General features: G+C 40.2%; 1 protein-coding gene across 1 annotated transcript in view; it reads left to right on the forward strand.

Annotated features, from left to right (window-relative positions):
* AP3B1 (adaptor related protein complex 3 subunit beta 1) overlaps nucleotides 1-13,981 on the forward strand; it is a 211,232-nt gene that overhangs the window by 96,716 nt on the left and 100,535 nt on the right. The window contains 4 exon segments of the mRNA XM_053295883.1: nucleotides 7,693-7,879; nucleotides 8,879-9,009; nucleotides 9,967-10,084; nucleotides 11,824-11,977. Coding sequence (XP_053151858.1) covers nucleotides 7,693-7,879; nucleotides 8,879-9,009; nucleotides 9,967-10,084; nucleotides 11,824-11,977 — 590 coding nt within the window.

A 13,981-nucleotide genomic window follows, 5' to 3' on the forward strand; every position in this document is an offset into this window, starting at 1 on the left:
AGCTTTCTTGAAGGCAGCCAGATATAGAAAGGCTTTTATTCTTCAAAGATTCATTATTCAATCAAGAAGATTGTTTAAAATATGCTGTCATCTCCTCCCCCACCCTTATCCTTTAACCCAGTGTTGTGCATTGTAAGGCCTGGGGACCAGTGGCAGCCCCATCAGTCCTAAGTGTGGCCCCTGACTAATTGTTTATTGGGCCCGAGTGAAGCTTTGGCCAAAGCTGGCTACTCTGCACAGTCTCCCTGGCACCATGTGAAGAATGCCATTCTCTGTGGCTGGATGAGGACATCTCACATGGGTTGTCCTTCCCACGTGCTCCAGAAGCAGGACTAATGTTAATGAGCCTAAACACTTTATAAGTGCAGGAAGGGTAACCCCTCCCCAGTTCTTCCAGTCCTGCATCCAGCTCCAGAGAATAGACCTTAGCTCCCAGCCAAGCTTTTTCTCTTTTACTATTTTGAGCTACCTCCCTTTGGTTTTCCAGCTTTCTTTCCCATATTCTCTTGTTCCCCTTCTTTGTTAGTTAATTCAGAGTGCTAGTTTTAACTTTTAAAGCCCTAAATGGCTTGGGACCAGGTTAGCTGAGAGAGTGCCTTGCCCCATATGTTCCTACCCATACCTTAAGATCTTCGGAGGCCCTCCTCCGGAAGCCCCTGTCAAATGAGGTGAGGTAGGTGGCTACCAGGTAGAGGGCCTTTTCGGTGGTTGCACCCTGTTTTTGGAATAGCCTCCCCAGTGAGGTTCGCCTGGCTTCATCACGTTGTTCTTTTAGATGCCAGGTAAAGAACTTTTTGTTGACACAGGCCTTTTAAATTTGGGTTTTCAGATACGTTCTGATTTTTAACTAATTTTAAAATGAATTTTAAAGCTGTTTTGTATTGTATTTTGTATTTTTCTTTTTACTTTTTTTGGTCAGTTATGATTTTATGTGTTATTTGTTTTTATTGTATGTTTTAATCCTCTGTTGTGAGCCGCCCAACCCCACCTTTTCTTTTTCTTTGCACTTCCCCTTCTCCTCCTTGCCCCAGTGGAGTGTAGGGAATTCTCTGGGATGGATCTTTCAAAAATCCACCATGTGCTGTTCCCTAAGGGGAAATAGAAGGGGAAATTGAGCTTCCTTCCAAGCGGGACTGCACTGACGTGCTCCAGGGCCACATAACTGATTAAGACCACCGGGTCCTTGCTGATGCTGCATGAAGGCAGCGGCAGGCCCAATCTATTAGAGGGCCTCCTCCAATGGTCATGAGACCAAGGCCCACAGGTGCAAGTGGCCTCGGACACCCAAGCTCCTCTGGCAGCTCCAGCTGCGCATCTTACGAGGCTGCACACCTCCTCTGAGGCCCAAACCAGGAGTGGATGAAAATTGGTTCTAGTCCACTTGGGCTGTCTAGGTGAAGAGGTGTCCCCTCTGAAATGGTTGTAGAGGCAGTGGCTGTGCTGGCTTGGAAGGCCCACCTGGTTCTTCCCCATCAGGGTTTCCAGTGCCAGTATCTGAACCAATGCCACCTCAGCAACAGGGCAAAGGCATTTATTTGATTTTGTTTACCATGCCCCCAAAAGATGGCTCCTTAAGAGCTATTTTACACTTAAAATTCTTAAACAGGTCCGTCCAGTGCAAGAGGTTCTGCTTGGAGACTTTCCACTCCGTTGCAGAGATTTTACACCATTCAGACTTCCTGGTTTAGGTGGACCTGACAGGAGCTTACCAGCATAGACCAACCCACCTGGTCATCTGCTCCTTCTTGTGATTCCATTTTGCAGCCCAGAATACAGGGCCCTCCCATTTGAACTGTCCTCAGCCAAACAGATTTTCACAAAGGTAGTGGTGCCACTTGTGGCACACCTTTGCTTATGAAAAATCTGTTTATTCACTTACCCGGAAGACCTCTTGGTGAAATAATCATCCAGGGTGACTGCGGAAGAGGATGTGAGGATCACTCTCCAAGCCCTCTCAGATAATAGCTTCCTCGTGAACGAATTCAAAAGCCATCTCACACAGACTACAACAGCAACAAATATTTATGTATCACTTTTAAACAAAAGTTTCCAAAGCAGTTTACATAGATAGATAGATAGACAGACAGACAGACAGACAAACAAGAAAGATGGCTCCCTGTCCCCAAAAGGCTCACAATCTAAAAAGAAACATAAGATAGACACCAGCAACAGTCACTGAAGGGGTACTGTGCTGGGGGTGGATAGGGCCAGTTACTCTCCCTCTGCTAAATAACCTTGTTAAAAAGGTGCCTCTTTGCCCAGTTTGCAGGGGCAACTACACACATTCTACACCTGTGGTGATAATAGACACCTGTCAAGACCGCCTTCTGCTCCCACCAGAACGTATACAGAAGACAGTGTCCTTGATTCAGCAACTCCAGATTGCATCAAAGTTACCTCTACTTCAGCTAGTGAAGCTGTTGGATCTCATGGTTGTGTCTATGGATACAGTGCCCTGGGTCATGTTCTATCTCTGACCGCGCCAACGGTTCCTGCTTCCCTACAAGGTGGCGACTGACCAGCGGAGCACAACCAAAGTCAAAATGCCAGCTCAAGTAGGCCAATCTCTGCAGTGGTGGACCCATCGGCCCACCCTAATACAGGGCAAGAGTTACCTGGATCCTCCAAAAATCATACTAATGGATGCCAGCCTGACTAGATGGGGGGGCACGCTGTCTACACTACTCTTCCCAGGGGAAATGGTCCCTAAAAGAAGCCAAACACAGCATAAATTGGATAGAATTCAGACAGGCTATCTGCCTGTCTCTACTCCAGTTCCAGACAATATAGCAAAACCATCATGTTCTCATTCAGATGGACAACATGACTGCTAAAGCTCACGTAAACTGCCAGGGCGGCACCAGGTCAAGGTCCCTGCACCTGGAAGCGACATTACTACTTCAATAGGCAGAAACTCATCATTCTTCCGTCGATGCTTACCACGTCAGTGGGGTACTGAACACTTAGGCAGACTGGCTCAGCAGGAGGGACATAAATCCGGTGGAATGGAGCCTCCACAATGATGCATTCCAACTTCTCACTCTAGTCCTAGGCCAGACCAAAGTGGACTTGTTTGCCTACCGGGCCAGCATAAACTGTCTCACTTCTTCTCCTGCTTGCCCAGTGAGGCCACAGAGGCAGTAGACATGCTATCGATTCCATGGCCGCCGAGACCTTTACACCCTTTCTTCAGTACCGATTCTTAGCTGACTGCTCTGCAAGGTCAGTCTTCTCAAGGCGCAGGTGATTCTGGTGGCACCACACTGACTTTGCAGACCATGGCTTGCAGATCTTCTCTACCTAGCAGTAGCAGGTCCAAGTTTCCTCCCGGTGTTACCGGATCTACTCAGTCAAGATTCTGTCTTACACCACGACCCGACATAGTTCCAGCCTGGTGGGTAAACAGAGCACACTAGCAACATTTGCACTCAAGGTCCTGGACACTATTTTGGCATCCAGGAGGCTGTCCGCTAACTGCATGTACCAATCTACTTGGCGAGTATTCCTGCGCTGGTGTTGTCACTACTCTTTCAGAGGACCACTGCACTCTTCCAGAACAGTGACACTTCCTACAAGCGTGGTTGGACAAGGGCCTTCAGGCCAACATGCCAAAGTGACAGGCAGCACCCCTGGCATCTCTGTTGTCCATTTCATCTAAGTTAGGTGTGAATTCACACCTGCATCTCAAGCGTTTTCTCCATGGAGCCACACTCATGTCTCTGCCTACATTGCAAAGATTACCATCATGGGACCAGCTCAAGGTGCTCCGTGTCCTTAATGCTCCTCCATTTGAACCTATCTGCTCGATTTCTCTCCAGCTCCTGTCCTTCAAGTTGGCCGCTTTGGTGGCCATCACATCAGCACAACACATCTCCGAGCTGTGCTCATTGCCAGAGAATGACAACTTTTGCATATTCTCTCTGGAATCCATCCGTCTGATACTGAATATCTCCTTTCAGCTGAAAGTATTCTCGGTGTTTTATCATTCTCAGGATGTAATACTACCCTCCTTCTGCCCCAAGCCATGACACACACTAGGAAAAAGGTAGCATAAATCACCATTGTCTCAAAGTATACATCTCACACACAGTCATTCAGCTCCACACTCTGTTCGTCTCTTTCCTTTTGGCTTCTATAGGGCAGAAGGTGTTACCTGCCACAGTAGCCTGGTTGATTAAAGCATTTATAGTGCTTGCTTATGAGGTGCAAAACCTGTGTCTGCCTCACATGCTCATGGTGCACTCGACTAGAAATGTGGCTACCTCAGTGATCTTCTCTACAAACGCTCCTCTGTCTTAAATATGTTGAGCTGCCACATGGGCATCCTCTTCTACCTTCACTCAACCTACAAGATTGGACCTACATTGCTCCTCTCAGGCAGCCTTTGGCAGACGAGTCCTTCAGCAAGTTTTTCCACCCCAGTAGAAAACCATGTTTCCCTCCTGGAGCAACTAGCTGTGGCATGTCCCATGAGAGATGTCCTCATCCAGCAGCAGAGAAAGGAGCATTGGTTACTTATCATGAAAGTTTCTTCTGGCTGCTGGATTTGAAGATATCTTGGCCCGGTTGGGCCTGTACGTCTACTGGTCTGCTCTATTTCTTCCTCCATCTATTTTTCCTTTATCTCTGAAACTTGGACTTGACTGATCAGAACTGGGGAGGTGTTACCCTACCTGTGCTTCTAAAGTGTTTAGGCTAATTAATGTAATTCCCGCCTCTGGACCACGTGGGAAGGATAACCTACGTGAGATGTCTTCAAATCCAATAGCTCTTTTCTCACCCTGCTGCCCAGCATGGGGGGGGGAGGTGCTCCTTTGAGGGAAACAGAGCTCTTTTGGGCGCCCACACCATTTGAAAGTCCGGGGAGTGTAGCTCTTCCCAGTGCTTTTCTTCTAGAGCTCTTGAGAGGCTCCATCCCTCTTAAAGGGTCTGTGCAGTGGTAAATGGCTTTCTTATTGAAGGCTTTTTGCCAAAGTGGCCCCAGCTTGAAAAATAGTGAAAATCACTGCTTTAGCCTGACGAGCTCTATAAAGGTAAAGTTGTGCTGTTGAGTTGGTGTCAACTCCTGGCAACCACAAAGCCATGTGGTTTTCTTTGGTTGAATACAGGAGGGGTTTACAATTGCCATCTCCCGTGCTGTACGTTTAGTCAATTGTGGTGTTTCATACTTAAACAATTCTTTGTAAGCATGTGGATAACTTTTTCTCCATTTTATACCAATAACTAATCTTGCTACTGTAAACAAATTAGATACCCTTGTTCTGTCCATCTGAAGTTTAAGTCCAGTCATTCTTTTTATATGTTCCTTTGTCTTCCCAAAATTTGTATATATTTTGAATATGTGCATCAAATCAAATATGTATAATCTGATATCTCTGTACCACATCACCAACATTATTTATACATACATCTTTGGAAACATATTATTTCATTGCGGGGGGGGCGGGGTGATACACTGATATTATAGGATCTTATAGTAATTCTCTTAAGTGTATACAAGTCCTTCCTGCTGAAGGACCAGTAAACACAGAATAACAATCATTTCCTGATATCCTGAATTGTAACACCCTTTCCTATCTTATTTTGACCTGATCTCTTTCATTAACACTGCTCAGGGGTGTAGCTATAATTGAGCGGATGCATTCAAAGAACCTGGGGCCCCCCTCCTGAGGGCCCCCCAGCTCTACCCCTCCCTATTTCTTCATTATATCCCTCACTCTGAGGGGTTGCTGTGGAGAGGAGTGAACATAGGGCCCCTCTCCACTAGCTATGCCACTGACATTGCTATCAGTGATTAGTCTATATGTTTTTTGACAGTATCCCTTTAATATTTTTAGAATTGTTGATAATTATCTCAGTTCAATTCATTCATTGTTTACAAAGTATTATCAGGCTTCCTGAACAATGATAGAATATAGTGTTCAGACAGGGGTCACACAAACGGATTCTGTGCAGCGTTAAAAATTCAGACTGCATTTTCTGATCATCTTCTTTGAGTTTGTCTTTTGCTTCTACATTAAGCCAATTGGATTCCTTTGTCATAAAGTCTGAATGGCTCACATCACAGTATAATTGGGTATTGATTAATATTTCAGGTTAAATATTATCTCAGAAATTTGAGTGGCCATTTTGGAAAATGTCCACCACTGCCAAAAAAGACCAAATTCAGGTTGGTTCTTTGACCTGTTTTGGTCAACATGACAAACACAGCTAGCCAAAGCTCATGCTTTTGCTTCAGAATGAATATTTCCCCAACCTAACAGCTTAGCTATATCGTTAGTGCGAGAGAAGCAGGTGAAAACATCATTAGTACCACTAGTAATTGGAACAGACGTGAAGGGTTTGATAAATGCTAGTTCAGCAATCTTCTGTTGGTGTCTCAATCCTAAAAGCCTCTTAAATTTCCAACTTGCCTTAGTATACCATAATAACTAGGAGTTGCAATCCTAGCTCACTATTCTCAGTTAATTGCATTTTGGTAGTTAAAACAAATCATTTAGAACAATATTGCCTATATGTGGAAAATTACAGAATTATAGATTTGTACAATTGCATTTCTTACAGAACAATGTAAAGTCGGATTTGCATATTGTCAAAGAAAAATTGTCCATTTATTGTATATAACTCTTAACATTATTTAGGAATAGAGTAACAAAAGTGTAGAACTGTATTTTATAGCAAAATTCATACAAGTAGATATAGTGCTTTTTCAGTGCAAGTAATATTTGCAGTTTTTCTTAGGCTAAAAAAATGCAATGTTACTTTTAAATGATGCAGTGCTGTGATCTTTGTCTCTATCACACTTTTCTGTATGCATTTGCTGAACAGAATGTAAAATGTATTCAGCAGGCTATTTGTATAATGTTTCCAATTTTCTTTTTTGCAAGAATTAAGCTTAAACATGCATAGAGTAATTTTAATAATTAATATTCCTTCACATCAAATTAGAGAACCTGGTTACAGTATAAAAAGCTGCAATAATATAACTTGCTTTTATGTATATAAATAAATGACCAATATTACCAGAAGCTTTAAGCTGTGAGGGGGGGAAATGGAAGAAGTCTTTTATCCTGGTTTTTAGAGGGCATCAGCAGCTTGCTTTTATGAAAAAGTAACAGCTAAATGCACTGCAAATAATTTGCAGTAATCCAGTTCAGTGATTCATGTGTCTGCTTTAATGGGTCATAATTCAGAGTAAAGTAACTGAGTGCAGTCAGAGTGCAGACACGGCTTATGCCAGGGACAGTATCTCTTCATAAAACACACCTCAGCAGAAGCAGTTTGCCAGCCTCCTAATACCCTCTGATGTTTTGATGTCCTGCATATTTTTCCGATTAAGTTTTGAGTGCCATGTTTTTAGTTGTATTTCCACATTCATTATCCTCACGTAGGCCCTTCAGCGGGTTTGCCATATATGATTATTTTTTTAATGATGCCTTTCTTTCCACTTCAGCAGTTTAATAATCTAGCACATGGCTGCTTCTCAGTACTCAGCATTCACCTCCCCAATATAGAAGAGGACATGTGCTTTGGCTTCAAAATTCCATTTACTCCTTTAGAAATGCATATTCCCTATGGAACAACATTTGTTTGACATAACCATTCATTTTTATTACCTCTTTAAATATGTTTATCCAGAGTTATCAATAATCATAAATAACTTGTATTTTCTTCTTGTCCTGTTTTTCACAGACAAAATTGCTTACCCAGTACATATTAAATCTCGGCAAGTATGATCAAAGCTACGACATCAGAGACCGTACAAGATTTATTAGGCAGCTTATTGTTCCAAATGAGAAGAGTGGAGCTTTAAGCAAATATGCCAAAAAAATATTTCTGGCACAGAAGCCCGCCCCACTGCTTGAGTCTCCTTTTAAAGGTATGTCAATCAAACTTTTATCAAGTCTTAATTGAAGATGTGCAGATTTGTAGTCTAATTCATATTTAGTTTGCCAAAACTTGTTTCATTTAGGTTGCTAGATGACAAATAGCTTAAAAATATGTACATGTAGTTTTTCAATCTTTTAAGAGGAAGTGGTCAAAACTGTAAATTTTCTACTTCTCTGACATTCATTATAAACTTGGTAATCCATAATGATTTGGAAATTTAGATTGTTAGACATGTATTATAACTTGGATTGAATAATAAAAAGTTCATAATTCTGTAAGAGGCATAACCCTATTAAATATCTTCAACAACTCACAAGATTTGTAATCTCACAAGTGACTTCTAATTATTTTTGATTGAGGAACATTATACTGAAGTCCCCCCTAGATTCTGCTTGTGTTTACTATACCAGGAGTACTAGTGGGTGTCCCCCCGCCCCCCACACACACACCGCCTTTAGCAATTTAAAAGACACAGTTGCTGTACAGTACCTCCTTGACTGACCCATTATTATTTTTTTAAGCGATTGCCCTGATTACTAACAATGTTATCTTTGTTATCTGTTTGCATTTTTCCATATGTTGGTATTTTAATTCTGCTTTAAACCCTGAAAGCAGCACTCTTTCTGAAGGAAGAACTATTAAAATTCTGGATGTGTTTGTGCCAAGACATGTATATGGATTATTTAACTGTGCTGTCATTCTTAATATTCACAGTAAAGTAATTTTTAGAGAAGCTACATTTCAGAGCAACACCTCTAAACACACTGACTGATTAGCTTTTTTATTGACCATTATGGGGGAGATTATTGTAATCTATGGACTGGAATCAGTTTTTTGACCTATGAAGAGCTTCCTAGTTTATATTTATTCCATGACATTTGAGGTAATGTAACGCCAATTACCTTTAGTCCTGATTAAGATTGCTCTTTGTGATATAGAGCTCATGTCTGTATATTTTTCACCTCTTTTCCTTTCTGCCCCCCAACAGATAGGGAGCACTTCCAGCTTGGTACTTTGTCTCATTCTCTGAACATGAAAACCAATGGCTATCTGGAGTTGTCTAATTGGCCAGAGATTGCACCTGACCCTTCAGTGAGAAATGTAGAAGTAATTGAGTCGGTATGTTGACTTTTTAAAAATATTTATTATTTAGGGAGATGAGAATTTGCACATCTATATATTTAGAAAAATCTGACTTCAGTTTTCAGTTCCTTCAAGTCCTTTCAGTTCCCTGCAGTAAATAAGTCATAACACATGTAAGGCCTTTCTGCTGTAGATGAGGGTATTTTTGCAATTCTTCATATTCTTCTGCTAATGCTCAGTGTATCTTTGTAGTATGTATCCTTTCAGACACCTTGCTGCCAGCTTCATTTGCTGCTGTTTCTGTATCTCTGGATACTTATTCAGATTTCCTAGTTTCATGTGACTATCTTGTGGTTTATCAGAATTCACAAAAACATCCATGGGTGCTCCTGGATTATTGCAGCAATTAATACATTTCCCCCTTACTAGTGCACCCAAATGTTCATAAATGTTCCTAAAATGATTAGTCCACCTTTGTACTATTTAGAAGCACCAGGCCACAAGAGTGGGGTTCTGCTGGCTGACTAGAAGGTGAATGGAGTTAGGGCAAGTGTTGAATGAAACCTCTGACAGTTGGAAAGACTCCTTCCAGCCACCAAGACAAAAAATTCTGCTGGCTCACTGGGAGCAGGGGTAGATTGGGGACATGTGTTGAATTATCGTTATAAACAAATGATTTTATCTCTCAGATATTCATTTTCATCTTTTCCCCCTTCTCCTTGTTTTTTGCAAAGAGAGAGTGGATGTAGTAACCACTCTAAATATTCTGCTATGGCGGTGAAAAGATAAAATGGCAACTCATTATTAGAGCATAAATAGAGTTGTGCTTATTTTCTGGATTCTAGCTTCTGTATTTCTGTGTATATACTCCTGTATGTTTGGGTTGGTTGTTTTTTTTAAAAGAGGACAGCTGTATAGAGTTCACACAAGTATGTATATTATCCTCTAATATCGATCTCAGGTTTAAATATGTAAACTGGGTGTTATAAACAGGCGAAAGAATGGACTTTGGTATTGGGGAAGGCAAAGAAAGAGAAACCCCTTGAAAAGTTCTACTCTGATTCAGAGGAGGAAGAGGAAAGCGATGATTCTTCTAGCAGTAGTAATAGTGGTATGTATTCAAACAGTATGTATTCAAATGGTCACAGTGTTCCAGTGTCTAAATGTATTCCTTGAATTATTTGAATTTTTAGGTAGTATCCATTATACACACTTAGTTCTTAATTTTCTAACTTTAATGTAACACACAGCAAGTTAAATCCAAGCTTTATGCAATATCCCCTAGACTTGGATGTGTGCATTCTTCCCTGCCTTCAGCATGTGAGAGGGATTCTTCTTTCGATCTTGGCTTATAATAAGCCAGGATGTCTTGTTACATCCATATTGGGCAACCCTGGTTTATTCTACCCAGAATTTCAAAATAAACCAGGATCTGAAACTGGGATGTTTTGACATTATGAATAGAATAAGCTAGAACTGCCTGTTCAGACATAGCAAGACATCCTAGCTTGTCTAGAATCAAAAGTAAAATGCTTCCTCTTGTCATGTGTGCCCTTGAGGCTAGAGGACATTGCTTGAAGCCATGATTCAATTCTCTCTCCATATTCATCTGAATCAAGCTTCTGTCTAATACACCGCAACTTCTTCCCCCACTTCTTTTAAAATAAACAGAAAATGGCTTTTCTAAGTTGCTATAATTGTTAGATGGGGTCTCTGTGGTTTGGTGGTGGTTACATATTCTATATTCTGAATAAATATTAAATTATTAATAGATTAGAAACCATCATACAGCATATTTATGAGTATTTAATGTTATTGTAGTAAGTCTGCTACTAGAAACTACTTCCATGTTGCAGGAGCTCCATCTGGTTAAAACTCATGTGAGGCAGGAGCATGCCAGTCAAAACTGAAAGTTAAAAATCAATTCACAATTCAGTAGAAATACTGGAAGATAGCTTTGTCTTTCTGTATGTCTTTATATCCATCATATGGGAGGACTGTCACTTGTCTGGGGCCAGATTTCATTTATTCTTACTGAGGCCCTGTTTGGTTATATGTACTATTAACTTATCAGTAAACTATATTGCATCTAAAATTCCTTGTAGAATTTGTTACTTACGTAATTCGCCACAGTAAACTCATAGCAAGTGATAACTGAAGACCCTATTTAAAATATGTGATGAAAGTTTTTTAACATAATGCCATTGCATTCCTTGACTATTAATCTTACTCGCGTTGGCAAAATTCAGATCCAGTATTTGAATTTAGTGAAGCACGTTTGTGTGTACTCATGCACTACTATATAAATACAGGCATGCATGCATACATACAGATATAGTAAGGACATGTTTTCTAATTCAGTTGCGCTGAATCAACTCTCTTGAGGAGATTGCTGAAGATTATGAAAGGTTATAAGTAGAAGCAATGGACTGAAACTGGGAAAGCGCACCTTCAAGCTAGATATTAGAAACACTTTCCAGCCGATTAGAAAATGAATAACATGTTTAAATTCCTGATTAAATTGTCTTCACTAGATATGTGTTAAAGAGTAGCTTAAATACTTAAATATGAAGATGATGCTATGGTAGAGCAGAGGAATGGGGTTAGAGGACATAGGAGGTCATGTCTAATTTGCTTCTGCCTGACAAATGGCTAGAAACTAGCTCAATGAGGCCCAGATTTTTCCAAATGCATTGCTGTGTAGATGAATAAAAACATTTAAAATATCCAGCCTTCAGTTTTAATGTGGAGATTGTGGTGTTTAACATCAAGTTGCTTAACCAATATTATGAAAAAGCTGTTAACATTTAGCTTTTTAGATTTGTTTTAAATACTTTTTTGGTATTCTAGAGAGTGAATCTGAGAGTGAAGAAGGAAAAAAAGAGGAAGGGCAAGGAAGTAGCAGTACGGACAGTAGTGAGAGTTCTTCTAGCAAAGATGAAAGTAATAGAAAATCAAAGGCCAAAAGAGGAAGTGCAAGAAAAAGGGCTACAGTTTTAAAGAGGTATGCATGAATGTAGTTTGATAATGACAGATAATAGGTCTGAATAATGGAGCTATGGATCCTACACTGTCCCCCCCCCCCCCGATGACAACATGTTCAACAGTGTTCTTCATAAAGACATTAGCTTTTGAGAGACACTACCTATTTTCATATATCCAGGTTATATATGGTATGCATAAGCTGAGCAGCTCTTCTTGATTTAACTTTTGTTGAATATTTGGTGGCTAACAGAATGTATTAGCATAACCTTGGGAAGTTGAATAGTTATCGTGCCACTTTATGAAACACTTAATTACCTTATACAGCAATTTTGCTGAGGGCTAAAATTAAATCCCTCTATATCCTGCCATTATGTAACTAAGGCAATTGATTTTTCCCTAAATAATGTTATATTAAAAGGATTATGATCCAGCTATTGGAAGCAAGGGCTGTGAAGGGAGACGGTCAGAAGCCGCTTAAGTGTTAGGGTTTTTTAAGATTGCCTATTACCAACAGAGTTAACATGTATTAAAATATCATTAAAATTTTAAGTAATTGGGGCTAATACCTTGGATTGTCTGAATCTGTTTCTTCCACTTCTGTCAGCAAGTGGCCTCTGCAGACATGATCGCCCTTTTACTCTGTAGCCTGCTGCCAGCTCACTTGATGAGTTTGCAGCTCAGCTCAGTCGTGGCTGACAGAGCTGATTGGGGCGCAGTACGCACTCTGCTCCTTTTATTACAGACAGTAATTAAAGCAGCTCGCCCTGCCACTTCCATAACAAACACAGCATAATGCCCTAATTATGACTTTATTAATTTAAGTCAAGATTTAATGATTTTAAAAGTGATTTATATTGTTTTTCCTGTTCAGAACAAATGAAATCTGTAGGTTAAATTAATACAGGCTTTTCATCATCGCAAAGTTAAAAAGCTAGTTACCAGTAAATTTTTTTCATTAGATTAACATCTGAAACTCTAAGCAGTAAGGTAAACAATGATTACCTATCAAAACTGAGTAATGCATAGTGAAATAAGTTTGCCCTGAAAAATATTTTTAAATTAGAAATTGTGTGAATTGAAAGTAGTTTTATTTTACTGAAGGAATATTGGGTTTACACAGAAATTTCTGGAACTAATGCTGTTATGTCTCAAGGAAGAAAAGGGAAAATAGAAGTGGAAGAATTGTACAGAAGCAGTTAGTTTTCAGTGTTGGATACAAAAATGTATTTTAAATAAATGGATTTGCATTTTTCTGGAATTGCTGATTGCATGTTAATCTTCTCCTATGAATTTGTTCCTTGCCCTGTAACAGTTCCCAGTTGTTACTGGGAATACCAGTATCATGTAATGCTTCCTTTCTTTGAAACCTTAGCACACGCACACACACAAAAAAAACAATAAATCCAAACTTATGGCTACAGGCCATTTCTTCTTAATAATCAAATTGTATGCTTTTAGTCTTATTCTGCAGAATTTTAAGCACATTCGTTATAGTACAATTGTATATTATAGTATGCACCTGTTACTAAATGGATCCTGTAGTTGCCTATGATAAATAAGTGCTCCCATCTTTCTGTTCAAATGAGAGAGTAACATGAATGTTGAGTGGTTATGTTCTTCCTTTTGGACTATGAAAATTGCCTCCAGTTGAGTGGGAAAGGCGCAAACTGTCTGAATTTGTTCAGCTGGGGGAGTGTCCAGTAGGGCATGCTTCCCCAGGAAGTGAACAATTTCAGTTTTAGCTTTTTGTGTAACAGTTTGCATGTTGCATTTCTGAAACCATGCCATATACTACATGGTACCTGGAAAAAGGTTGGATGGGCTACAAAAGGTAAGTCTGTGGGTAGTTCATTAGACTCGGCTTAGATGTTGAGAATATGCTGTGGACTCCCACACTGTCCCTTCCCCTTACATGTCTCTGAATCCTGGTCCATGGTAATCATAGTTTGTCATGACATCCAAATTGGACAAGCTATGGTTACCACTAATCATAGCTTAACTCCAAATCAGAACTGGAAACAAC

The sequence above is a fragment of the Hemicordylus capensis genome, chromosome 2, assembly GCF_027244095.1.
Source record: "Hemicordylus capensis ecotype Gifberg chromosome 2, rHemCap1.1.pri, whole genome shotgun sequence".
Taxonomy (NCBI): Eukaryota; Metazoa; Chordata; class Lepidosauria; order Squamata; family Cordylidae; genus Hemicordylus; species Hemicordylus capensis.